The following is a 27,886-nucleotide window of genomic DNA, read 5'->3' on the forward strand; positions in this document are numbered from 1 at the left end:
GGAAGAGGGTCCGAGGTGGGGGAGGGGCTCCGAGGCGGTGGACGCGACCGAGCACACGGGAACGAGGACCGAAGCCAACAAACTCTCAGTACACGAGTGAGGCTCGAGCTCACACGAGCTTCAATTTTTCTATTAACAGTTGAGAAACTGGTTGGGAATAAAATTTTCTTTAAATGTAAGAAATAAGGATTCTTTGAGGAGCGGAAAGAAAATTCGGCTTCCGGATCGCTAGAACGGTGGAAAAGTGAGGAATCGAGCGGAATGGAACGCTCCGATGTGAGCGAATGAAAAATTAGTGACGAACCTGCGGATTCGGAGGTGTGGGAATAACAAAAGGAACTGAGGAATTTGCGGAGGCGTCGAACGAGCGACCACGACGTCCCGATATCCACGAAACTCCATCGCCTCCAACCCCCTTAACAGACCCGGCTTCATTGTTGGTACACCGAGTCGTTGCAATTAAGGCGGTTAACGGACTCGGGAATACCTGTCTGCGGACGCAGCCACCGTCGCCCCCCCCCCCCCCCCCCGATACGAAAGACGAGCCTAAAAACCGGTACGAGAGCAAAGAGACGCGAGGAGACAGAGAAGAAGAGGAATGAAAAGGAGAAAAAATTAAAAAACTACGGTGCAAGAAAAGAGAGACGTTTTTTCCTCAGGACTACTCGAGATTGGACACTCGCACGCCGATAAAGACTCTCGAGACACTCCGCGACCGAAGAACCTTAAGAAACAGCAATAAAAGAGACTCGGGCTAGCCAGGGGAAAGAATGAAAAGGCAAAAAAACAAAAGGAATAACCCGAAGACGAGAGAAAAGAGCCCCGCACTTGCTCATCTCTTAAGGCGAGATTAGCTCTGTCCGAATATATTTTTACACACATTCGTGGCCGTCCATGTGAAAAAAGCACGCTTGCAGAGCGAAGAAAATACGAAGACACGTAAAACCTTCGTACAAGTGAATTTCTACGATATTCGTTCCATTTTCCATGTGTTTGTGTTCGTGCTTGTGTGAGGGGCTCTGTGAGAACGCCGAGTCCGAAGCAGCCATCGAGAAAGAACGAAGTGCAGCAACGTCAGTGATGCACGCGAGCTCCCAAGGCACCTGTGTGTTTGAAAACTTGCCTGTGTAGCCCCTCCCCCTCTTCGTCGTGCCTCTGCCCCCTCCCTCGCACCCGTGCGAGGTACCCACCGCGCTGCTTCGCCAGTCGTGGCTTCTCTCCACGCTGCTAACGACTCAAAGTTACTTGGTTTACTCGCGAGGCTCGGGATTATCGAATTTTTCATGTTTTCGTGGTGATTTCGTTATTTTGGCGTTTGGAATCGGTTTTGGGAGTGGCGGGGACCGGGAAACGGTTTGTAAAGTGTTTTTAGGAATGTAGAAACTCTGGAAAGAGTTTGAGACGGTTCTGGAGGTGATGGGAACTGGGAAAGTCGTTGGGAGGTCTTCAAAGTTGAGGAAAACAGTCGAATTGTCCGGCAGACTCGCGGGGAAAGAGGAAAATCGGCTTTGCGGCTGCCGGAATCGGTTAACGTGATTGGAAGACGAGCCGGGGGTGATCCAGCCCGAAAGACTCGACGGAACCGGTCGCCAGGGCGCTGCTCTTCGGGCTTTTGGAGCTTTTGACAATCTGGGAATTCTGCGACTTCCAGATCCACTCGGAGACTCGATACCGATCGATACTCCTTGGGAATCGTTTTCCAAATGCTTTCCCAACGATTTTTCAACTTCGGCTTGACTCCCGAAGGGAAAACGTGACCGTTCGCGAAGCCTCAACCGCCAATTATTTTCAGCAGGAAAATCTACTCGGCCTCGAACCGATACCGATCGAACCGATTTTTACAGGATCGCGGATTTTCCCGGAGGACTCGGAAGCCCCGAAGCTCCCACCGATTTTTATTGGAAATTCAAGGGCCTCGAGGCCCCCGGAAAATCGAAGCGAGATCGGCACGATCGATCGGCTGGGTTTTTCCAAACAGATTCGAGGCTCTTGGAACTCTCTCGATCCCATGAAAATACTCGAGACGTGGATCCTCCAGGAATTCGAACGAGATCGGTAGTCCGACCGAAACGGAATCGATGAAAATATTGTTCGATCGAGAAGCTGGAAAGCCTCCGAGGAAGGGAATAACGAAAGTGGGAAATCTCGAGGAAGATAAACGACGATGAGTTATGCGAGTATCGCGATGTCTCGGGAATAAAACGATTGAGATTCACGACCTGTTCTTCGGCTCCGTGAGATCCTCCTTTTTCACTTTCAACTGCCACCACCGAATTCCGGCTGCGCCCATGATATTCGCTCGCCGGTGAAGCCACCGCAAATATTTATCATTCTTTGACGATTGTTTTTGGTTTTGTAAGAACCCGGGACACTGCGACGCCATGAGGATTCTCAAAACACTTCACTGGTACGTTCCTCGGTCCAAAAACTCGCTCATTTAGTCCTTATTCAACTTTTGCTTCTTCCATCATCGTACAAACCTGCGAATTCTTCATTTTTCAAACTCGCCGTTCCGGGGTTTAAATAAAATCCGAAATTCGGACATAAGTACATGATTTCGGGGTCAAATTTCCTGGCCTGTCGCATCGTCGTCGTTGAATTGACCGTCGATGGTCGAGGGACGAGAAAAATTCGTGTGTTCGAAGGAAAAAACAAAAATACGCCAACTTGCAAAATTTTCTTCGAATTCCAGTATTTTTTTTTTTTTGTTTTCATTTTTTAAAAGAAATAAGATTCTCAGCATTTTTCAAAATCATTTGGAGACCCATGGCTCCTGTTCGGGGCTCATTTTTTCATTATTCTCGAGTCCATTGAATCAAAACAAAAAAAATTCTGCGGACCAAGCTTCGTTCGTCGATCAATTAATATTCAACTTTTCATCAACAATAAACTCTTCGTAATCAGAACCAAGCCCGAGAACAATAATCCCGAATATTTAGTCGATCGTCAACTACCTTTGGGAAAAGGTATTTTATTAAAAATTTTTATTTACCATACAGCGCGATCCACGCGATAAAGTATAAATAATAAATAAAAGAATGAGAAAAAACAACAACGACGACGACGCACTCGGGGAACGTTGGTCGGGCTCGCGTGACTGGAATTCTCATTGATCCGAGGTGGAATAAAAGTTTTCCGATGCTCGTACGTTCTCTCATATCCATACGTGTATACGTCCTTTCATATACACATTTATATGTAAAAATTTATCGGATCGTACGAGCAGTTTCGTTGCGAATCGCCGAAAGTTCGATTCCAATGGAATTTTTTTTTTTCTTGCATTTTCATTAGCGATGAATTTTTGAATCACATTTTCCAGACATTCGATAGACAAATTTGAAAAATAATTTCGGTTCTCGCGAAAATCGTGATTGGAGAAGGAAAAATTGGAGAAAATCTGATTTCGGAGTCGAATTTTTTTCATTTTAAACTCTTTGCTAATGCGCAATTCTGAATGCATGAAATTATCGTGGGAAAACGGAGAAATCGTTCGATCAATTGTTTCGTGGTTCGATCGATTTGAAGTAGAGAAAAGGGTGAAAAATATCGAGACAAATTTGGATGGAAAAATCGCCGAGAACAAAGGATCTTGAAAAACATTGCATTCCCATGGAAAATTTGAAGGCCCGATGGGAAAGACTCGGATGGTGCCCGAAAAACGATATTTCCTGGAATCCGCTAGTTGCCCTGTCGAGTTTCAGGTATAAAAAGGCCTGGATGATGGATGAACGTCCAGGGGAGGGAGGAAATTAGCAGGAAATTCGTCTCGTAGTTGTTTGCACGTAAATTCTATGGGAGAATATTGAGGGAGCTTGCGAGGAGATTTAATTTATTAATTTTGAGAAAAAAAAAATATAAAAATCGTCGTAATCGTTATGGAAAAAGTGATTAAACAAAAATTCTCATCTTTCGAAGCCTTTTTTCTCGTGAAATTCCCAATTTTCAACCAAATCGTTCATTCTCACTGGCTCAATTGGGTCAATCGTTTTTTTTCCCCATTCAAGCAGAATTTTCATTCAATTTTACAAGACCGAAAAGCCGCCATGCCGTTCCGTTACGTGTCGTCACTCCGTTAGTAAACAATACGACTGCGAAAGACCAGTGTAACAAGATTTGTGAAAATAATGAGTTATAGTGTGTACCACTGTGCCTGGGATGCGATAATACAAGTGTTAAAACGCCACAAAAATTGTGGATTCATCGCCACCATCGAATCATTGGTAGATTTGTACTTTCTCCTTTCACAAAAGCGTCTTCCATCATGCGATTTTAATAAAATAAATAAAACAAAATAAATTAAAAAAAAATTAAATTAAAATTTTTTTTTATATAAACAATCAAATAAATGAAATTAATAAAATGAAACAAAAATGCCACACACGATGTTTTAAAAAATTTCAAAACAATCCAGAGCGCACGATGAAAATCTGGATTGTTTGCTATCGGAGTGACGTCACGTTGGAATCCAAAATGGCGGATGGCGGTTTAGACATTTGAAAAAGAGATGAAAAAAGATCATTTTTAAAATTCAGTTATAAAACTTGAATCGCATTTTTTCCAATAAATATTGACGTTTCTCGTTTACTTTTTACGAAATTTATTATAAACGTGCATTTTTATATATATTTTTTTTTTTTTTTTTTTTACGTCGTGTAAAATATCACATTTGGTATCCCATGGGAAAGCATTTTTATTATAATGATTTTTTTTTTGAGAGATCATTATTGAATCGTGACTAATGAATGATTCCAGCGAATTAATCGCGGCAACCTCGATGACGAGGCGCGCACCGTCGAAGGTTCGAGGTCTAAGGAGGCGTAACGCGATTAGGTCTGTTAACAAGTGACTCTCGTACTGTGGACAAAAATTTATCTTTTATCAAATTCGAACGTGCTGTAATGGAGAGACAATGTGTTTTTTTTTTATTTCGACGTTTAAGTGCTCGAGAAAAATTACATTTTCGTGGAGACAAGAGCATCGAAGGTTTTTCAATAAATTACCATGAAAATGGAGGTTTTCATGAAAAATGTGAATCCCTGAAATCGATGAAAAAAATTTAAAAATCAATAATTCCATGAAAAAGAAAAATACACTTTTAAAGACATTTTTTTCGAGGCACGGAAAACTCGATTTTTTCAATTTTTCTTTTTTTACTATTTTTCGTGTTTCAAAGAAAAATAAATCGTCGAGGATAAATCACTCGGAGACTCAATTAGCGACACTTTCCAAAGCATACGAATTACCAACGCTCGGCCTCACGAAATATTCGTCGTCGATTCTCTCCTTGTCACGCCAAATCCCATTACAGTGCTTCAACGAGACAAAAAAAGAAAAAATAAATAAAATTAGTCCGAGTACGACAGTCTTACCTGATTCAATAACGACCCAAAGTAATTTCGTGCGCCCTCCCTCACCCCTGGCTAAACCGTATTAGGACATTGTACTATTTTAAATCGTCATTTAATTACTCCGTTACTCAAGCTTCTATGAACCTTTCGAAGCCTACGCGTCATCACCAGATCCAAGAACTAAGCCTGACGCACGATTTAAAATTTTTTTGGAATATTTTATTATTTATTTTTCATTATTTTTATTTGGAAAACATAAATTTTGTACACGAAGAGAATTAAATGGTAATATTTAGCGTGAAATTCACTGTAAAATTAACCGGATATATTTGAATGCAGGGACAAATTAAGGGGTCTACCCTAATTAGAATTTTCAAAAAATTGATTTTTTTTATTGCATTTTTTAAAAGTATCTACTAAAATTTTGTTACGATCTGAGCAGTCCAAGTGTACTTTTGAGCGACGCTTACTTGGCTGTCTGAGCACGCTGGTACACACCGCCCAGTGCGCTATCGAGTACCTGCCTTTGTTTAAACACGTTTTTCTCAAAATTACGTTTCTCGGCGGCTCGTTGATAAAACCTCCGAAACTATTCAACCGATCCTTACCAAAATTTTACCACGTGTTCTTTACGACTGTGGCGATAGCGCGTATCATACGAATTTTGAAATTTTCAGTGGAACTATTTTTTTTTTGCAAAAAAAAACGATGAAAAAAACGCTTTTTCGTAGTTTTTGGAAAAATCAAAAATCGTATTACATGCGCTACTGCCATTTATCTATTGGATCTAAAACCACTTTTTTTCCTCCGATCATCCATTCCAGAGATTTTATCAACAGCCACGCCCATCTTTTTTTGGACCTTTTCTCTCATTTTTCTGTACGAAAACTGAGTAAAATGAATATAAAAAAAAATTTTTTTGCATATTTTAAAAATGTATTTTTTAGGCCTAACATTTTTTTATATTCATATTTATAATTTATACGGGTCAAAAAAATTCGTGAAAACAGTCTTTTTTTGCCCGACTAATTAAGGTGGACACCTTAACGAAAACTATTCATTCCTGTAACGGACTGTAAAATTTCAAAGATTTTGTGAAAATTTACAGTTTTACAACAGTAAATATTGCAGATAAGACGTCAAAATTCACTAAATACTCCGGTAAAAGTTGCTACTTGGAACAATAAATATTATTTAATTCATAGGAAAATTCAATTTTTCTCGCATAATAAATAACACGAATTGCAGCTCGTTACAGCACTATCGTTACTCACGATAATTTTTCAAATTTAATTCTCCACGTGTAAGATTAATTCAATGTTCTCTGGATTTTAATATAAATTTTTTTTTCAATTTTAATTTTGATTCAATTGATTTTTTTAATTTTTATATAAATTAAATTTTTTCCCAATTTTCAATGTTTTTGTGTTGATGTAATTAAAATTTTTTCTTAATTCCCACGGTGTAAATAGAAATTCCGAATAGCGAATAAAAATTTACGAGGATCGGGGAAGAAAGGGGAAGATTTTTTTTTCTTCTTCTAACGGTTTTTTTCGGTAACTTTCTTCTTTTCATGAACTGGAACAATTCCGTTATTACCTATTAAAATCCATTCAATTATAGTACTGCTAGAAAGGAATGAGTATAAAACGTAGAAGTGTGACAGTAGTCAGATCAGCGGGTACCGGTCGAATGGAAAATCATTAAAAATAACGACGTCTTCAATTTATGGGGATTTGTCAAAAATAAAATCGGGAATAAAATATCACTAATGAGGTGTGCAGTGGAGGGAGGAATAAAAAATAAAAATATAGAAGAAAATGATTTTTCAATCGAAAGGCAACTGCTGCGAAGTAAAAGAAAGAAATAAAATTATATTAAGAAAGTAGAAATAAATAAATTTTAACGATTAAAAACAATGAGCCCCATGATTCCACGTAGCATAGAAAAGTAGAGCTGAAATACTCCTTAATGGTTCAGTAGTTCGACAAACGTAATAAATTAAATAAAAAAAAGAAAAGAGAACCCCTTAAAAAAGTGCGTAATATCGCCGGAAGCACTAGAATTTCGTGAAACGTCGTTGAAGAGAAACTCGTTCCAAGAGCTCAATGAATAAAAAGCGTTGAGCGCATTGTTCCCTCAATACCGAGTCCCCATGCTGATGGTACGATTTCGCGGTCTTCAGAAAAAAAAGTACGTTGAAGGGGTTTGTCTCATATGTCGAGGGAAATGAAGAAAGAATGGGAAGAGGGGTGGCGGACACTGTAGAATCGTGCCCCGTACAATGTGCCCACGTGTGCATGGGTCATTCCATTCGAAACGCGAAGATTTTCGGAGGAGAAGGAAAAATCGAGAAATGAGTATGCAGGGCGTTAGATCATTTAATTCTGAAGAGAAAAGTTCCTGATCGTTCTTCTCTCGGACCCACCGTTCACGAGATTTTTAAGCATTTGGGCGCCAGCTAATCCGGAGCGCTGAGACAAACACGTAGGCGTGGCTGTGCTGGGTGGAGCGTGCTCCCCCCACTCTGCTTCCTCTTAACTATTCAATAGCTCGAGAATGATGCGTCTGACAGAAAAATCGCTGAGGACAATTCTTCGCAGAATTGGATTGCCTAGCAGTACCTGACCGGCTGAAAACTTCAATACATTTTTCGTATCAGCCTACTTGATTGACCAATGAAGTTAATCGGTCAATATTTGGTCGAGTGTTTACTTCAGCTCGTACCAGCTGAGGACCCTTTTCACGTAGAAATTAGTAGCTTATCGATTATCCGGAGCTTGAATGCTGTCGCTTAATTTTTTTTTTACAGGGACCGTGCGTGAGCTGTAGAGAGCAGCACTACTGCCGATGTGCGCGCTCTCCTGTGTCTGAATGTGCAATTTGTCCGGTGCTATTTTGACTGTGAAAACATTGAAAAGTATTAAAATTTCGGAAAAAAAAATAATGTTAAAAATAATCAAATAATACGGTTTTCGTTCGATCAACAACGATCGCATTCGAGACCAAAATCGCGCAAAAGGACGTTTCAAACGTCATCGAAACAGAAAGTTGAGTGGATGAATTGACAGTGCTTAATCTTTTTATACATTTAGTCCATTTTTCACTTTTCTATGGAGAATAAACTGTGCCCTCCGGAAAGAATTTTACTGGTGGTTCAACGTCTTGACGTCGTAATTGTGCATTAGAGCACCCTCGAATGCAACAATATTTTCTCGGTCGAAACATGATGTGAAAATTAATAATTCCCATATGCGCCTATTTTAAATTGCACCTAGGAAGTTTTGGAATTGGCTGCGTGGTGGCACTGTAGACGCTGCGCACGGTTCCTATTGAGTTTCTGTGAAATTTAGAAATCATTATTAATCCTGATAAATAATGTTTTTATGTATGATAGCAAAGTGGATAATGGATTGTTACATTATTGGTTAACGTGGAATAAATTTGTGATTTTCAGGTCACGAAGACGAAGTAATAGTGGCGTTGGTGACATTCACCTGCAGCCGTCACAGCTGCAGGAGAACAATAACGGTGTCTCGAGGGAAATCGTCAAGGGAGGTGGGGTTGATTCTCGTGACACTCGAGTCGATATTACGAGTGGGCCAAATGAGATGTGGGCACCGGGGTCATCCCCGGGTCACAATCGGGAGCTCCCCGTCGACGTGCCCGACAGTCTTCTACAGCAGGCATACGCAAACAAGCAGGTAATGTCGTTGGTGTTGAATCGTAGCGAAACAACGTTCTCGTCCTCAACGTCGTCCTCCTCGCGAAAAAATCGTAACGCAAATAGTGACGATAACGACGATAATTCAGTTGGCAAGCGTAGCGCTAGCGATCACGAAATTCCCGATAACAATCATCATCACAATCATCAACATCATCATCATCATCATTTTCATCATTTACATCATAACAATCATCGCCATCAGATCGAAAATCATCATCAAACTAGCCCGGTATCACCACCAGCTTTGAAGAAAATCGACAACGAGTTGGAAGACGTCAAACCGATCGTCGAACCGGTTGACGAAATTGACAATCTTCAGGCCATAACTCCCATTGAGATTAATCACAATGACAATCGGAGTGAATCTAGCCAAACGGGCCCTCGAATGATCGAGATTAACGTGTCGAACGATAACCATCTCAAGGGAAGCAGCTTTCTCAACAAAATGGCCGACGACAATAACACCAAGAAAATGGCCGACAACGATCATTCGACCATAGCAAATACAGACAAAGAACGAAATATCGAGCTCGACGTAATTCGTCCTTTCGTTATAACCGACGAGTGCAATTTGTCTTCCGAGAAACCCGCCATTATCACACGAAATGGTCTCAACCCGGCGGCCATTTTGTTGACCAAGGAAACAAGCGTTGACGCCGACGAGGATTACCCTTTCGCGAAAGAGGACTATCCCACAATGCTTAAAACTTGTAGCGACGATTCGGCAAGTCCGAGAAGCTCTTCCGGAAGATCTGACAGCACGGCGCCCCTCGACGCGAGTCTTTTAATGACCGGTAAGGAATCGCCGCTCTATGACGCCCGAAGAATCGACCTTGGCTCGCCGTGTCGTTCACTCGTGACCGACATAAAAATCGCTCCTCTCTTTACCCGCGGCCGGGAAACGACGTCCTTCGACAATCCGGCGTACGGATTGTCTACCGATCTCCACGATCTTCATCAGGGTCTTCTCATGAGATCGGACGAGGTTAACGATCTTACGAGGCTCATTGACGAGCAACAGCATCTTATCAATGGACGGAAAGCCGCTGCGAACAAGAACTGGACGGCGAAGGAACCGACGCCGAACCGACCACCGATCAAAACCGAAATGGTTTTACCGACCGAGTCAATCCGAAGTAAAAAGAAATCGTTATCAAGGCGCCATGTGGAGAAAATGAAAAATCGAACGAGAGATTCCGACGGTGAAATCGACTCCGAAGGCCTACTCGGCGCTGCTTCGACGGACGATCTCCTGTCCGGACAGTTGACAAACTTAACGATCACCCGCAGCAACCGCCGGAAAAAAGGCCAACAGGTTCATTCGTCATCGGGTTATTCAACATTGCGGAGTGATGCATCGATCGGCGAATTTCTTGACCAACAATCGTACGCGAAAGACCGTTCTTTCCTGGTCGTCGGAAATCGATCTTACCGGGAAGTCGCCGTCGATTGCCCTGCCGATTTCGTACCGGTCACCAAGTGTCATCCGGTTTATCCGCCACCCAACAAAAGCGACACGATCGAAAGGAATTCTCTTGGCCATAATCACACCCGAGACAAACGATCGAGTTACGCTGACGATCGGAACAAAAGAATGTCGAGTTTCAGTACCGATTTCGGAAGGGACGACTCGCCGATCGATCATACTAACCTGAACGTTAATTCCAAAGATTCCATCAACACAGCCGATTCTACAAACCCGAGAAACTCAAATATCCAGGATTTACCGGTTAACGATGTTAACCAAAGCTCTCGGCTGAACGAACAACTTGTTAAATCGGATGATGTTAGGAACGTTGTTAGCGATTTAGGAGGAAATCGTGACGGACTTCGTGAGAAGGTAAGATCGAGGGTCAAGAGTCGTGTGCTTCGTTACGGAGCGAGACTCGGTGCGATCGGTCGAAATACCAACAAAACGCTTTTACACGATCCTGCTTATTTAAATGATAATTCAACGGCACGCCATCTTGAAAATAACAGCTTTAACGCTTTTACAAATAATTTTACAACTAACCCCTTAAAAACTTTGACTTTCGACGACTCTGCGACAGAAATTGCCACAAAACAATTTCATTTTATCGCAAACGATTCCACTCGGGCTCATAACGATTACGTCAACGATCGTATTCCACGCGGAAGATCGGTATTGAATCTTTTGCAACGTGAAAATGTTGAGAACTCGAGAAACTCGTTACTCGAGTTTGTCGTACGTCGTGACACGACGCCGGTCATCGTTCGTTATTCTTCCATGATCGATAGCGTCACGATCGACAACGTTAACGATACCCAAAATTTGATTATTTCGAATGAGAAAAAAATCGTTTTTTCACCAGTCGATAACGAACAACGCCAGGACGTTGTTGCACGATTGGAAAACGCTAAAAACTCATTGCTATCTTTGGAGTATCACAGCAACGAGACAGAAATCGAAAAGAAACCGATTTTTTCAAAATTCCCCAACGATCTTTCGCCGGTCGGAATAAAAATCGTTCAAAAATTTCCAAGCGACACGAATCTTGATCGTGGCTTTGGTAACGAAAGTTTTTCCTCCCTGACGCGTCATTGGAGATCCGATAATAACATCGTAATCGGTAAAAATCGGTTTAGTCAAAATTCAATAAAACCCGCATCTTTTCGGAAAAAATTTCATTACGAAAAAGTATTGGGATGGGGAGAAACGAAATTAAGAAGGGATAGCGGCATCCGTGACAGGACTGACGTTCGCACAAAGCACAAGGACAACAAAGAGTTCAATGAAACTACGGCACAGGTAAATGGACTTGAAAAAAAAAAACAAATTAAAAAGCACGAGAAATTCTGAACAACGGAATGAAAACCAAGAGTTTTATTTCATGGAACTCTTGCACGATTAAATTGATGCTATAAGAATTGAGCGAGTCGAGAGAAGCCATTTTGAGAATTCAGAGACATCTATGCAACGGCTTTTTTCAAATTTGGGTTTAAATTTCGGGACTGGATATATCGTAAAATTCTGAACAGAAAAGTTTCAATTCATATTTCCATCTAATGCCCCATTCACGAGATATTAATGATCAAAGAAGTGGCCAATCCGCGACCAGCGCCCGTCACGCCCATTCCTTTGTTTCAATGCTCCTCATTGGCTGCCTGCTAAATCCTTCGATATCTCAAGAACGGTACTTCCTAAAGAAAAATGGGAAAGAACTTTTTTCTTCAGAATTTCGCAATCTGTCGATTCCCAATGTTTCAATCGTGACTTCCGAGCGGTCTCGCACAAATGTATTTCTATACGTTTCATTTCTGTACACAAGTGGCTTCTCATTGTAAGCATTAAAAAACACACTTCTAATCGCATTTATCCGGGGGACTTTGTGACCTTTCGCATGACTGGAAAGACTTTCATCTCAAGTACGTACCTGAACTATACATAGATATATGGGAGGCGGCTTGGTTGCTCGTCAATGGCTACTTTTAATTAGCAGCAGCATGAATGCAACGGGGAAAGTTCGCTCGAGCTGTTACGAGGCTTTTGAAAAACGAACAAAAATAATAATCACAAAAAACAAAATCCTCGGAGATTGCGATACTTGAGAAGAGGTCCTCGTCTCTGTATCTTCGACAAATCCTTTCATCTGGCAAGCTCGTTTCTCTGCTCCTACATGTGACGATCTCTATCTGCATAATTTTCTTTTTGGTCTGTCATATATTTATTTTCTCTTCTACTCTACTTACGGTATGAATAACGAGTGCGGGGATCAGTTTCGTGAGTTGTGAACTGTTGCAAGACAGGGAAAGAGGGAGATGAGAAAAGGACGAAGAGTAGTCCACGATGCAACTTTCTCCGCACCGTTTATTATGAAAACACTGTTCGATGTACGATTGATCAAATTATTTTCATAATCGATCGATCCACCATCGTATCTTTTATATAAAAAAAAATAACATTGATAAATGCTCCAAATATTCAAAAGACAATTTTAACTGTCAATATAAAATTGGAATCAACAATTGGATTGCAAAAATTAATTAAATTCATTTTTTCGTTTTTTTATGTTAAAAATTCGAGCAGCATATTGTTATTTGTAGTTGGCATAGTTTAATTGATAAAAACAGCGTGCTCATTGATAATAAGTGAGCCTGACAGTGAGCATTGATCGAGATGACGAATTATCAATCCGAATGAGCGTCTTTTTCCTGCATTTGGTTTTCTCCCGAGCCCGGTCACGTGGGCGAGCCCGCTAATGCGAATGTTCCGTATGAATTTGTCTTTTTAGTCGGGACTCAACGGTGTCAAACCTGCGATACCGCCGAGAGATCAAAAAAGGGCACCGGCAAGGCCACCCAAGGACAGTATCACACTGTCAACGAGAAACAACAATATCGAGCAAACGGACAATGCAAACACTCCGGAACCTACGCAGCAACAGCTGCACTCCATCAGAAAGTATCAGGTGAGTTTGAAAAAAATTTGCTCGAACGACGTTTGTCAATGCAGCTGTTGACAGCTGTCAAATTACTCGGAGGATCGACATCTTCTGGGTCTGCGTCGAGGCGACTCTGGTTCGAATCGACCGAATGCGAATTCCATGATTAATCGAAGGCCAATGAGCTGACGGTCGAACACGTAACGCTTGACAGACCAAAACATGACAGCTGACATGAACATATTCAATAGCAGAATTGACAGCTGTCAAGCACGTTGAAGAATTATTAGGAAAATGAAAATTGACAGTTCCAAATATTCTCAACGAGAACTGGCAATCTGACACTTGACAGATATTTGACAACTGCCAACACGACACTATCACTAGAGAATATGATAAAATACTAAAAACACAAAAATTTGACAGAATTCCAATTAGCAAAATAAACTGACAGCGACATGAATCGCAGTGACCTTCAAGAATCCCAAATGACAATGAAACTCAATCGAACAGCAACGATAACAACAACATTTGACAGTTTTACATCTGACCCAGTAAAACGGTAACAATCTCGAAAAACTCGAATAAAAAATTCCCGAAGTTAAAGCGTGACGATCACAGTCCCAAATTATCGAGTTTCCAGTCACTCGAATTCCGGTACGATGAATACCCAGGCCCACTAGTTAATGACAGTTGTGTCAACATTGAGAAGGAAGTAAAAATGGTACACGAATCTTCTAATCAGTGAGCCTTGAACGACAGAAAAGATTCCACTTACAATTAGTGCGGAATGCCCCATATGATGGCACGGAAATGAAATACTGGTCGAAACAAGAAGAGGGGGGGGGGGGGGGGGGTGAGAGGAAACGGAAAACAGGAAGTGCTCGGCCGACCGTGTCGAATCTTACTTCCGCGTGACACAATGCACAACCGGTGATGTACACATCAATGATTCGTTAATGGTCGCTACCATTCGACGTTGTCCCATATCGTGGGCATTATGCACTGCAGGTACACCAATAGCCCGAACTCGAGTGCGATATCGAATAGTTACGAAATAAACAGTTCATAGAAATGTACAGGGTGAGCCAAAAGTAAGTTTATTTTCAAAGGCCTGTGAGTCGCAAAAAAAGGAAGTTTTAAAAAAATGTTTGGGACAAAAGTTTCTCGTTTTTGTATGGAGAAACTAAATGTGTAATAAATTGTGGGGCTTCCTGTTCGAAATTCCAAAGTTCAAAGACCTCCCGTCCAGGGGCGTCGTCGAGGGAGCTCGGTTCGGTGGACACTATCCAGACTTTTTGAAAGCGTGAAACTTTGATTGGAAACATTTCTTTGTGGGATGTGTATTTTGAGAGAAAAATGACTTTTCGTGTGAGACTTTTTGGACACCCTGTAGAACCTCGGATCGCGAGATCGACGATAATTAACGTGACACTTTCGAAAGTCCGACATTATATTAATGTTCACATACGATTGGCCTAACGGACTCATAAATTGCTGGAAGATCGCGGGAGGGGAAAAGTTTTCCGATATTTTTCGAGGGAAAAAAGTTCGTGGATCGCAGAGCTTTTTAGCTGTGAATTTTAAGAGGTTTCAAGCGTTTCGAACACCCTCGAGATATTGAGTCGAGGAATTTGGAGAAGCCCGAGACCGAGTCGGCTGTGCAAGATTACGTGAGACTTTTCTCGAGTGTGCTGAGAAGGGTAGCTGTGCATTTAGAAGAGATCTTTACCAGCCTGACTCATAAGGCTCCATTCCATGTGGATTGTGTCTCAAGACGACTCTATAGACCGCGCCCCGAAATAATCTGTCAAGTTATCAGCCCTTGGTTCCCCATGAAAGACCTGTGGCTCAACGATACTATTATTTTTGGACCTTAAATCGAAAGAGAAATATCGTGGGCGATGGTAAAGCGTGTTGGAATGTGGCTTCATAGGTGGAAAAACATTCAACAGTCTTGCGAGAGCTACCCTCGTCAGGATTTTACGAGAATCACTACGAAACCAGGGGGAATCGTTAGAGCGTAAATTTATGAAAAAAAAATGTCTTTGCCATTTTTCTCTACGTCGCACCGTTTATTAATTATCAATTAATTAGTGGGAGCCAGTCAGGTGCGCTCAAGTGGGCGCGTCAGGGGGGGGGGGGGGGCAGAGGACGCGCAGCTTCTTTGTCTTCCGCGACCTTTCCTATTGGTGGTTACAAATTCATTGATATCTCGTGAACGAGGCGTCTGAGAGAAAAATTTTTAGGGACTTTTTTATTTAGAATTTCATGATCTTTTCAGCTGGTGAATTGAAAAACGACTCTGGGGACACTCGGTTTGCAAGACGCGAGAAACCTCACTAGTATCGAGTGCGATACGTGGTCGAAGAATCTCGGGGGCTTCGGCCGAGTATTTACCCTTGGCTCATGCTTGTCAATACGCATAATGTCCGTACGGACGAGACAAATTTTGCAACGTTGCACAATCACTCGACGATTTTTTTTTTTCAATGCTTTTTTCACCTTTTCCCTTCTCCACATTGTCAACTGAGTTTTTCAACGGATAAATAACGCCACGTGCTGGATAAATGTTGCTTGAGGCTTGCAGATCGAAGGGGTCCCTCTCGTTTTTTATCTGAATTCAATATCGGCGTTAACCAACGGAAATATGGGCGTCGATCGTGTTTCCATCACGCCATTAAGTGTGTGGTGTTGATATTATTAGTCACGAACAGCTGGAAATTCTACGTTCGATCATTTTCGATCGATCGTGTGTTTTTTTTTCAAAACCGTTTAGTTGCTTCTTTAAAATTGTTTAGAATGTTTTAATTTTAATATCAATTTTTTCAAAATCATTCAAATTTGATGAAAAGCGTTGAAATTTTTGAAACAACTTTCATTTTCTTTCGCCATTCTAATGATTTTTTTCTTTCTTTCTCTCTCTTTCTCTCTCTCCGTTAATAGGAACAATTACGAAAACGAAAAGAGGAAGATGAGAAACAAGAATATCTCAACCGTTCGATGCGTGACTCGAAAAAATTGCAGGCACTCGAAAGCCACACGACGACACTTTCTGGACAGGAAAATCCTGCTTACGCACAAGACGAGGTGACGAGTACACCACGCTCGTCGCACGGGACGCCAGGACAAACGACACCTCGAGAGGTCGAAGAACCTCCCAAAGTTTTGAGTCAGTTCATTTCTACTCTTGATTAATTTTGTATTTAATTTGTAAGCGACGAACCTCCACTTGGATATGAAAAATTCGTTTTTTGGGTTTTGAAAAGAAATTTTTTCATAAATTTTTTAAAAATGTAATGAAAAAATTATTGAAATGATTAAAAAATGTTGTTCTTTCAATTTTAATTGTTTGTTTAAGAAAAAAATTGGTTTTGAAGTAGAAAATTTTTTATTCAAACTAGAAAAATTTTATTTTCAATGAATTTTTTTTTTGTAATTTTTTTTCGCCCAATTGAAAAGAAATATTCAAAGTTTCTTTCCCCCTTTCACGTTTAAGCTTACGGAGAAGTCGTCGCGACTCTCGAGAGGCTGCAACTTCAGCTCCGAAATCTTTCCGGTGCCCTGGGCATCTCAGGGCCCGGAGTTGAGGCCGAGCTCGAGGCGGTTAGAACGCTTTTGGTACAAAGGAGGTTCGCAACCGCCCTTGCGACTCATCAAGCTCTCAAGACTCGTCTAAGAACTGGAAAAGTTCTTAAACATCACGATGACGATGCCTCCAATCTTGCTAGAGACGTGAGTGTATTTTTCAACACTTTTTCTCTTACCACCGCCTTCAAAGGGCCTTCAATTTAATTGCACAAAATCTATTGCATCAAACGAGAGCTAAAAATTTCAAAGGAAACTTTTAATACGTTTAAAATTTTGTCAATCGAAGAAAAAAAATGTTAAAAAAGAAACGAAGTGAACTCAATTTACTTTGCGAAATTTTATTTTTTCAATTTTTTTCGTAAAAAAAGAAAATTTGACGACGATCGTTCACCACACGCTTGGAAAAATAAATGTTTTCAATGATACTTAAAATACATTGACCACTCGAACAAATGAAGTTACGAATGAAAAAATTGAAATTCTTTCAATTCGTTTCGCGAGCCAAATTTCCAAGATAATTAAGGCAGTTTATGCACGAAATGATTTTCTTAATTGAAATTCACTGTGTCTTGAAATTTACACAGAGTTTAAATGGGTAGCCCACTGACACGCATATCAAATTTTAAAGGGTTCGTCTTACTAATTATTTAGATAAACGTGTTTAATTATGAAGACTAAATTGTACAGGGTCATACGGACTATGCGTAAAAAATTCGAGACGATTGTCTCACTAGTAGTGAAAATATACAAGGGAAAAAAAGGTTTGGACAAGTACATTGATGGTCCGTTGTTTCTGGATGACATAGAAAAAAAATTCAAAACCAGGAAAAAATTCTATAGAAATGAAAAATGAAAAATTAAAAAGTTCAAAAAAATTCAACAAAAATGAAAAAACCATTAAAAAAAATTCTAATAGAAAAAAAAATCATAATCCAGGAAAAAAAATTTGTATAAATAAAAAACAAAAAAATTCTATTAAAATATAAAACAAAGTATTATGTTACGTTAAAGATTGAACGAAATTGGTAATGAACACTCGTATAGCCTCGCATTTGATTATTTCGATATTTTGTTTCTTCTTGGCTTGGGCCATTCCTGTCACAGCCTTCAGTCTTTTTATTAAGGAAGTTCATTGAGGATTTTATTATTCCAAGTTAATGAATTGAAAATTTGCGTGAATATTGGTGAACAGCGCTCAATCGTGTGTGAAAAATTTGGAGAGGTTTCACCGTCTGGTAATCGAGATATTCATTGGTGAAAATGACAGGTTAAACATGGGCTTTTAAGAAAGCTTTCAAAAAATAACGAGCTTCAACAATAAATATGTCAATTTCGAGACGGTGAATCATCCGCATACTCTGCCAGAACTTTAATACTGTCTTAAGCTTTCTGTTTAAAAATTTTAATGTGTAAAGTTGGAAAATAATTTTTCCACAAACTACGCTTGATCCTCCTCAATACTTTTTTCTTGATCCACTTCCTTTTGCGATTTTTCACGTAACAAAACTACAGTATTTTCGCCAGGGACGAATTTCATTTGGCAAAATATAAGTTGAACAAATTTATTTACAATTTCGAATTAATATTACATGAATTAAAAGTGACTGTATCTTTCATTAGGAAGTAAAAAATCGACCCAATTCAGACACCCATAAAATACGATCCTTCCGACATTCCTTAAAAGTCCAAATTTTTCGACGTCGTTCGAAACAGTCAACAGCTTTTCAATGATATAAAAAAACTTAAATTTTCAACTCCATCCAAAAAACTCAAATTCTCCATCTAATCATAGAAATAAAAAAAAATTTTTTTATAATTTTGTTCCATTCAAGTTTTGATAAACAGATGAAATATTTGAATTTTTTACACAAACCTGAAAAATAGCTTTTTTCCATAAAAATGAATGAAAAATTATTTGACAATTTTTTTATTTCTTCAAGTGCGTTGAGGTCCTGGAGGAGTGGCAAACGACGAGTATCTGCAGCGGTGAGACGCGTGCGACGGTTGAGGAGTTAACGGGTTTATTGACGAGTTACGAAATGGAGGGGCTTTTATTGGCCCACGATTCGATAATATCGTACGTCGATGGTATACAGAGGAAGACAAGTTCGTCATCGTCGTCGCCGAGTCGTTCGCCAAGTCCGTCCTCGAGTTTACCAGGAACGAGGAATACGGACAACATTAAAATCATTAGAATTGAAAAAACAAACGAGCCTCTCGGTGCTACTGTTAGAAACGAAGGCGACGCTGTTATTATCGGGCGAGTTGTTCGTGGCGGAGCTGCCGATAAGTCAGGCCTCTTCCACGAGGGCGACGAAGTCCTAGAGGTCAACGGGGTCGAAATGAGGGGCAAAAGCGTCAACGAAGTTTGCGATATTTTGGCCGGCATGCAAGGCGGCTTAACCTTCCTTGTTTTACCGGCTTCCACTAATCAACGGAATAATCTCACCAACAACAGACGCGAGGACAATAATCAGGTACGATTTTTCACTATTTTTTTATAAAAAATATTTTTGGCTGATTTTTGTTTTTTTTCTTATTTTTATTTTTATTTTTATTTTTTTTTTTTTTTCATTGGATCGAAACATTTCAAATTTATTTTCACTTTTCGCTTCATACATCAAAATAATTTTGGTTGTTTTCATTTTTTTTGTCCATTGATAAATATTTAAAAAAATTTGTCAATGTACATCGACAGCCCTGTCGTCTGCCGCGTGCTGAGGCTCTCGCCGAGACTATACTTTCTCTGAATAAAACGATTCGCGGTGGTGGGGGTAAAACTGGCATGTCATTTTCTAAAATTGCAGAGCTCAGGAGATGTTTCGTGAAGCGAAAATTGGTTTGGAGGCTAATTTTCAAAATCATTTTTGAATGAGCCCGAAACCAACACGAGCGTAATTGCTGAGAAAAAACTTTGCACAGGCTCAAGATTATGCAAAATATGAGGAAATTTCTTTTGCTTTATTCTGAATTTTTTGTATATTCGAAAATATTTTGATAAAATGTTCGATAAGAAAATAATTCGGCAAGAAATTTGTGCTGTTTTTTTTCCTCCGATCGAGGATCAATGTTCAGTCGTCGAAAAACGAAGCTCGTTTTCTCGATGAATCGTTTTTTATGAATTTTACCTTTTAATGCAGATTCAACACGTTCGGGCTCACTTTGACTACGACCCTGAAGAAGATCCTTATATTCCGTGTCGCGAATTGGGCGTCAGCTTCCAGAAAGGAGACGTTCTCCACGTTATATCGCAAGAAGACTCGAACTGGTGGCAAGCTTATCGGGAAGGCGAGGAGGACCACACTCTCGCTGGTCTCATACCGAGCCGGGCTTTCCAACACCAGTGAGTACTATTTTGTAATTTTCATTATTCGAGAGAGAAGCTAGAAAATTATCTTGGGAGGAAATCATTTGGCAGTTCTGTGGTAGCTTTTTTATCGACGGACAATAATTTGAGCGGGAAAAATGAGGAATTTTGAAAAATTTTACAAAAAGTAAGCTCAAACTGGAAACGAGAAGCTCTACTGGGAAAAAAATTCGGGGAAATCGATTGGAATTGTTGAAAAAGTTATCATTTGGGAAAAAGCGGATTTTTATTCGTTTCAATTGTCCTATTTTAGACGAGAATCTATGAAGCAAACATTCGCCGGTGGCAAATCGACGATACGGGGCTCTAAAAAGTCCAGCACGCTACTGTGCACCCGAAAAAATCCAAAGAAGAAAAAAAAAGGGACGAAGTTTGGACTCAACTTCAACGACGAAGGGTACCCCCTTTATGCCACGACGACGATAGACGGTAGATTTTGAAAATTTGCCTTAAGCGGGGTCCTGCTTAAAAAAGTAAAAAAAAAAATCGATTGTTTTTGTGAGATAGACGAAAAGTACAAAAACATTTTTTTAATGTGAGAAATACTAATTTGTACATGGTTTATGAAGATCGTTATTTTTGTCTGCAAGAAAATTTCCAAATTTTTTTTTCATTTTGTACTCTTGAAATATGTTTGAAATGTTACCGGAAAGTTCACAAAAAACATTCCCTAAAACGTTAGATTTTTTGACTTTCTAAAGCAGGAGCCCCCTTAATGAGAAACGACCTCGTGATTCTGGGTTTTCATTTTGTAAAAGATGATTTTAAACTGTTGGTAGATTACGACAGCGAGGAGGTTCTTACGTACGAAGAAGTGGCGCTCTATTATCCACGAGCTAATCACAAAAGGCCGATTGTTCTGATTGGCCCACCGAATATTGGGAGGCACGAGCTTAGGCAACGACTGATGCAGGATAGCGAACGTTTCGCAGCTGCTATTCCTCGTGAGTTTCCATTTTTAACCCATTCCACATCTTCCCTACTCTTTGCTTCGAATTCCACCGTTTCCTTATCCCCCGAGCGAAATATTGGAAATAGCCCCTTAAAAGCTACGGGAGCGGATCGGGAACGACATTCCGAAGAGAAATGTCCTTAGCCATTTTTCTTTACGACCAACCGTTCGAGAATTAATGAAGAATTTGGGACGCAGCCAATCGGAAGCGCCTGTAGAGCGAAATGGGCGTGACCCACTCGCCTCGCGGATTGGCCAGCGCTTTATTCCTCGATATCTCGTGAACGGTGCATCACAGAAGAAAGTGGTTAAGGACTTTTGTCTTCGGAATTGACGAATCTGTTGATTCCACCCACTCGCAACTCGTTATTTTACATTCCAAGCTCAATATTGCCACAAAAAGTCGCTAAATTCAGCTTTTTTCGTCAATTTATCAAAATCTTTCGGACGATGCGTCACAACGAAAAACCATGAAGGGCTTTTCTCTCGTAAATCTCACGTTTTACCACCTCCGTAAACTTTCACCTCGAAATCTTCAATTCTGACCTCAAACCGAGGAAAAATAACGAATTTTTGGCATTTTTCTCACCGTTACAGACACAAGCAGACCGAGAAAAGGGTCCGAGGTCGACGGCCAGGACTACCACTTCATTTCCCGCTCGCAGTTCGAGTCGGACATACTTGGACGTAAATTCGTGGAGCACGGTGAATACGAGAAAGCGTATTACGGGACCTCGGTCGAGGCGATACGTTCGGTCGTGAATTCCGGCAAGATTTGCGTCCTCAATTTACACCCGCAGAGCTTAAAGATTCTACGGAGCTCCGACCTCAAGCCCTACGTTGTTTTCGTCGCTCCACCGAGTCTCGAAAAATTACGTCAAAAAAGGATAAAGAACAATGAGAGCTTCAAGGAAGAAGAGCTCAAAGACATAATCGAAAAAGCCCGGGAAATGGAGGACAAGTACGGCCATCTTTTCGACATGATAATACTCAATAACGATACCGATCGCGCGTACAATCAACTACTCGGTGAGATTAATTCCCTCGAGAGAGAACCCCAATGGGTGCCTGCGTCGTGGGTTCAGTGACGACCGAATTCCGGTACAACGGTCATTTATGAGACTGTTTTTAAACTCGATATCGTACCGGAACGTGAAAACCGATCACCCAATCAAAATACCAACCTCCTGCTCGATAATAAGAATCGATTTAACTCGATTCCCAATAACGAGCTCGATGACAAGTTCAATGGTGCTGTGCCACTCGACGAGCCCCCTGAAAATCATCTCAACGATCCACACACTTTGAATACCCTCAATAATCATCCTTACAATGATTACATCAAAATTCCTTTTAATAATATCAACGATAAATTCGTTGGGAACGAGGAAAATCGTGAATTTCCATTTATCATCGCGTGCCAAAATGATGAAATATAAATATTTATTATATTCTGAATAATTATCTTCACTTTATTCGCTTTAACGAAATATCAATTGATTAATAAATATGGAAAGTTTATTCATAATTTTGTACTACATCGTAGTCAGCGTAGTTTATCGTTTTTCCGATAAAAACTCCTGAAATATATTTCACTCGGTTTCTTTTTTCACCATTTTCAATGTCGCAGCTCTGCGGCGTGTTGGGTTTTCCTTTGAAAATCTTACAAAACCTGCAAAAATGCTTTCTGCGACACATTTGCAAGACTCTTGTCGCAATTACCTCTCTCTCATGAGAATATTAATGTTTGAAGCAATTATTTTGCAAATTCAACTCGCAACAAAGCTATTTTTCAACAATTCAGTGGAATTATAACTTTTCAAGGATTTGATCAAACTGTAGATACCTCGATGTAATGTAAGAAGCGTAAGAAGGAAACAAATGAAAATTAAATGCCATTGGAATCCTATTAGACTTTCTCAATTATTTTGAGATCTGATTTTCTATGTCGGTTCTTAATTGACTAGAAAAATTGTGTCGATTAGATTCCATGTTTTGACAAAACTGTAAATTTTTCAACGACCGTGGGTCATTCGTGTTACCCTGCTGACAGAAATGGAAAGCCGATCTTTCATTTTCTATGACGCTGAAGTTTGCAACATTGGAGTCCAACGAAATGATGTAAAAAAACTCTCAAATAATTCCAGTAAATCTCCAATTTTGTTTTCTGCCGAATTTGCAATTCGTTATTTTTCAACCCACATCAATGATTCGTGAAATAAAAAAATGATTAATTATTAATCTTTTTTTCGTTCGTTTTGTTAAACTCCAACGTTGCAAACTTCAGCGTCATCATTTTCTGTCAAAATGAATTTGAATCCGGTGAATTAGGACTTAGCTTCTGGTCCAAATTGGACGCAACAGAAAATTCACAAATTTTGGATCCATGATTTTGGAATTGTACAAAAACAGGAGAAAAATGTTCTGCGCAGTAATCACAGCCGAGATTGAGGTTTTTATTCTAATGGAAATAATTCAAATGCCCCCCAACACGACAAACGTTGGTTTTCATCGATAATAATGCCAAGAAGTCATTGACAAAGGCCTCAAACATAAAAGTTTCGACAAAAGTGTTCAACCGATTCGTATTCGAAAGGATCAAAGTGTGTTTTGGCAATAGGAGAAAAATTTTCCAATCAACATGAATTTAAGCAATTTTTCAATGACATGCGGCAATGATTATGTTGGAAAATCCACGTTGAAAAGTTTCAGAGTCGACAGACTAACCTCATTTTTCGAGTATCGAAGGACTGAAATTTGGGAAAAGCAAAATATTCGGTTGTGAGGGCTCGTGTGGGAGCACCTCAAATTTTCGTAGTGAAGAAAACTGAATCATTTGTATAACTACGATATAATGAAATGTGTTAGGAAAGTAAAAAAAAAAAAAAGGAAAAAAAACCCTCGAAGATAAGCGCAACTGCCACGAAACTTCTTCCTTTTCACGTACCAGATAACTGTGTGTATAGTCCCGAAGGAAAGATGCTCGCTGCGATGAAGAAAAAAACGTAAAGAAAAACCAAAAACTTGCGAGAAATGGAATTTTATGTGGGCGAAGCGAGTATCGCAGTCGCGAATGCGAGAAAAAGCAGATTTCTACATAAAACCGTTTAATACAATAAAAAGTTTAAAAAATGTATCGTGCCAACATATTTTGAGGGCGAAAGTGTAAATGGTGAGGCGTGCCAAGTGGACGAGTGCCAACTGACGAAAAAATCAAGAAACAAGAAAAAAATAAAAATCGCTGCACCGAATGGATGACATTCGTGAATGGGATATTCCTCAGATTATTTTATGGCTCCTCGAATTTGGCAGTCCGCGTAGAATTCGTCGTTACATAATCGTGTAAATATTTGTGCAATTGTATAGAGATGAAGAAAAAAACGATAATGAAAAATAATAATACAAAAACCAACTACACCTTCGAGAGATAAAAATACGATCGAGGGAGATCGTGAAAAGAAAATAATGGCGGAAGAGGTGCAGGATTAAAGAGGAAGCGAGAGAAATACTGCGAGCAAAAAAAAAGAGTTTAATTAGGTTCAATGAAAATGACTCTCCTACCGCAAAACTGCTGCTACTGTTATTAATTGATTGATTAATTCATTAATTAATTATTAATTGATTGAAAAGAGAGCATTGAACTTTGATCAATTATTAATTAATTATTGGTCAATTTATAATTAAATATTAATGATGATGATTATTATTATTATTTTTATTATTATTACGATTATTATTATTGTTGTTGTTGTACCTAACTTTACCTAGAGTGCCGTTTCCACCGCGGGTGAAAAAAAGTCCATCTCCACGGTTGGGTGACACCACAAGGACTATAATATTGAAATGAAAAGAAAAATAAAATAAAATAAAAAATAAACAAAAACCCTGACATCAGATTAATTGTGAAAGACAAAAGACGCTCGCACGCAATACGCCGTGACTGTAGACTGTGCATTATAAAAACTCAATCAAACCACTTCGGCAGGATCCGATCTCTTATTCGCTCTATCGAAATTTTCATTTCGTCAAACAATCACCGCGGTTTCGGACTTAAAAATCTAACGAACGCCATTTTTTGCAGCCTTTTCTCTACCGAACCTGGTCGATAAAACAGAGTGCGCAAGACGAAAATGAAAAATATGATGAAAATGTATTTTTTAAGGATAAAACAACTTGAATATTATCGGAAACCGTTGTATCTCGAATAAAACATTCATGTTCTGCAGTTATTACCTTTGTTTGGATACGCTGAGGCTCTCCGAGGGACGTTGAAATAGTAACTCGAAGTCCACGATCAGCACTAACACCCTTTTTGGATTGCTATTTTTTTTGGTTTCACATTTTTCAATCGATTCCACATTTTTTCGATCACTTTCACATTTTTTTCAATCGATTTTTCTCTTTGATTCCATTTTTCGTATTTATTTTGTCAAGCTGTTGCACTGAACTACAAAAGTGGTCGTGGTTTTTTCTTCACAAAAAATATTCAATCAATATTTTTCGCTCGTCCTTTCACAGGGATGAACTTTTTTATTTGGTATTAACTAGCTGGCATATATCAATGTTGTTGCACGATTAACAAAAACAGAGTAAGATTCCTTTTTTTCTTTCAACACGAAAAGTCATTTTTGCGGGAATGAGTAAACCTGCGATAAATCACAGAATCTATTTTATTTTATTTAGGATTATTATGGCATTTTTATTCAGTTGAAAAAACAAAAATTTAGACAATGTGGAATTGTTTCACTAAATATTAGAGAGTCATGTAGAAAATTATTTGATGGACTGTGATTTTTCATTTTCGTTGGGATCAACGAACGATAACGTGTAACGTTGCGTTGACCGACCAACACTAACGTGCTAATCTTCCTCCCCCCTCCCTTCTCGCAACGTACAGCGTACTTTTCGCTGTCCCGCCCGCGTTGCATGTTCGTCCCTCCCCGCCCCTCTTTCGCCGGTGGCTACTACTATCATTACGGACCACTGCTAATATTTTGAGCCAATTAATCCAGATTACAATTCGTGTTTCAAGTAATATAAATTTATTTTCTCAATCAGAATTTTGCATATTTTTTTTAAATTCAGAGAATCGGTGGTTGAGACGCCACCCTGGAAACAATCAGGTGGCGTCATCACTCGGATAAATTTCTCAACTCGCATCGGCGGCTCAACAATGAGGTTATGTTTTGATTAAAAACTAATTCACTCTCCAATTTCAGTCGTATTCTTTGGTATCTGTAAATAAGAGCAAATTTCAATGATTTACTGTCAAAATAATTGAAAAAACGCACGAAAATGGCCGCTTGTCGTTTTTCCATGATTCTTGCATCCCGTCGATTTCACACGACCGTAGAAAAATTGGATATACAAAAAAGGTCACGGTTACGAGTCGTCGACAATAGTGAAATTGGAAAACAGGCTATGCTCGAAGGAAAACCACCCCGGTGCATTCATGTCTACAGTAAGAAGAAACACGGTTACATCGGTGAGTGGAAACCTATTTTTTATTTTCAACTCCAAAATTCGAACAATCATTTCCTCGATTTTTTTCACAAAACAATCGAATTGTCAATTGATGTCTTAATTATTTCATATTCAAATCTTCACCGATTCGATATCGTTTTCAGATTTTTAATTTTTTTTCTTACAGCAACAAAAATGTTGAAATACGAAAACTGTCATTAAAAGTTCATTTGTGCTTTTTGTAAAGACTGCGGCAGCTTTTTATAAATATGTCCATGAATTTGAGTTTATAAATTCGTGAATTTCGTTCATCTTTTGACACAACTGACAATTGCTTGATACTTTGCGAAACTTGAGTCTTCAACGCCAACGACTCGATTGTAATTTAAAGATTTTTTTACTTCAAGGAGACAGAGTCCTTGTGGCGATAAAGGGACAAATGAAGAAGGGAATATTAGTGGGTTTAAAAAGGAGTGAAAACCCAAAAATTCCCAGATTTGACACCAACAATATCGTCCTCATCGACGACAACGGAACTCCTCTGGGAACAAGAATTCATGTTCCCATACCACACATCTTGAGAACTATGATGAAACAGAAAACGCACAACAAGGGACCGGATTACACCAAACTCTTGGCCATTGCTTCTTCTTTTGTGTAGAATTATGATAGAAATTTATCAAATAAAAATAAATCTAAGTTACCGCCGTGGCTTTAATTTTTTTTGACATTCCGCCTGAAATTTTTGCAATCGCAAGACAAAAGTATTTCCACAAATTGGAACGGTGCTAACAAAAACATTATTTCATCCGAATCCAACAAAATATGCAAAAAGAAACAATGAAAATGGAAATGATCTCGACAAACCTCAAAAACTAAAGCAAATCTCGGAAGAACAGAAACTTCATTGAATCAATTTGTTTCCACGTACCATAAACTGATTCCATAATGAGGTTTCGCAACAAGAAATGCCCGTTCACTTGATAATATAAAATTTGACAGTTCAAAGATTATTGTGTTTGAAAAATTAAACAA

General features: G+C 39.4%; 2 protein-coding genes and 1 long non-coding RNA gene across 5 annotated transcripts in view; 2 read left to right on the forward strand and 1 right to left on the reverse strand.

Annotated features, from left to right (window-relative positions):
- The window catches only part of LOC122418025 (protein PALS1-like), a 58,896-nt gene extending 35,980 nt beyond the window's left edge, over positions 1-22,916 (forward strand). For all 3 annotated transcript variants that reach the window (XM_043432013.1, XM_043432014.1, XM_043432016.1), the window contains 9 exons: positions 8,806-9,052; positions 13,329-13,505; positions 16,425-16,650; positions 16,978-17,213; positions 19,010-19,546; positions 20,210-20,412; positions 20,690-20,865; positions 21,216-21,380; positions 21,986-22,916. In XM_043432013.1, coding sequence (XP_043287948.1) covers positions 8,806-9,052; positions 13,329-13,505; positions 16,425-16,650; positions 16,978-17,213; positions 19,010-19,546; positions 20,210-20,412; positions 20,690-20,865; positions 21,216-21,380; positions 21,986-22,476 — 2,458 coding nt within the window. In that variant the 3' untranslated portion in view covers positions 22,477-22,916. The remainder of the gene's footprint in view (positions 1-8,805; positions 9,053-13,328; positions 13,506-16,424; positions 16,651-16,977; positions 17,214-19,009; positions 19,547-20,209; positions 20,413-20,689; positions 20,866-21,215; positions 21,381-21,985) is intronic.
- On the reverse strand, positions 18,618-19,063 carry LOC122418034 (uncharacterized). The gene is made up of 2 exons (XR_006262422.1): positions 18,943-19,063; positions 18,618-18,851 (listed from the first exon to the last, which is right to left on the reverse strand). It is a non-coding gene; the product is annotated as an uncharacterized lncRNA (long non-coding RNA).
- Positions 22,917-26,366: 3,450 nt separating the features above from the next.
- On the forward strand, positions 26,367-27,555 carry mRpL14 (mitochondrial ribosomal protein L14). The gene is made up of 2 exons (XM_043431934.1): positions 26,367-26,873; positions 27,259-27,555. The coding sequence occupies exons 1-2, from the start codon at positions 26,684-26,686 to the stop codon at positions 27,510-27,512; spliced, it is 444 nt and encodes a 147-aa protein (XP_043287869.1). The 5' UTR covers positions 26,367-26,683; the 3' UTR covers positions 27,513-27,555.
- The last annotated feature ends 331 nt before the right edge of the window (positions 27,556-27,886 follow it).

This window comes from Venturia canescens, chromosome 11, assembly GCF_019457755.1.
Source record: "Venturia canescens isolate UGA chromosome 11, ASM1945775v1, whole genome shotgun sequence".
In the NCBI taxonomy this organism is placed as follows: Eukaryota; Metazoa; Arthropoda; class Insecta; order Hymenoptera; family Ichneumonidae; genus Venturia; species Venturia canescens.

Bases quoted from the DNA above. Each gene is read 5' to 3' on its own strand.
- mRpL14 (XM_043431934.1), top strand. From the start codon at position 26,684: ATGGCCGCTTGTCGTTTTTCCATGATTCTTGCATCCCGTCGATTTCAC. The intron at 26,874-27,258 runs GTGAGTGGAAAC...TTTTACTTCAAG, and splicing joins GAAGAAACACGGTTACATCG to GAGACAGAGTCCTTGTGGCG.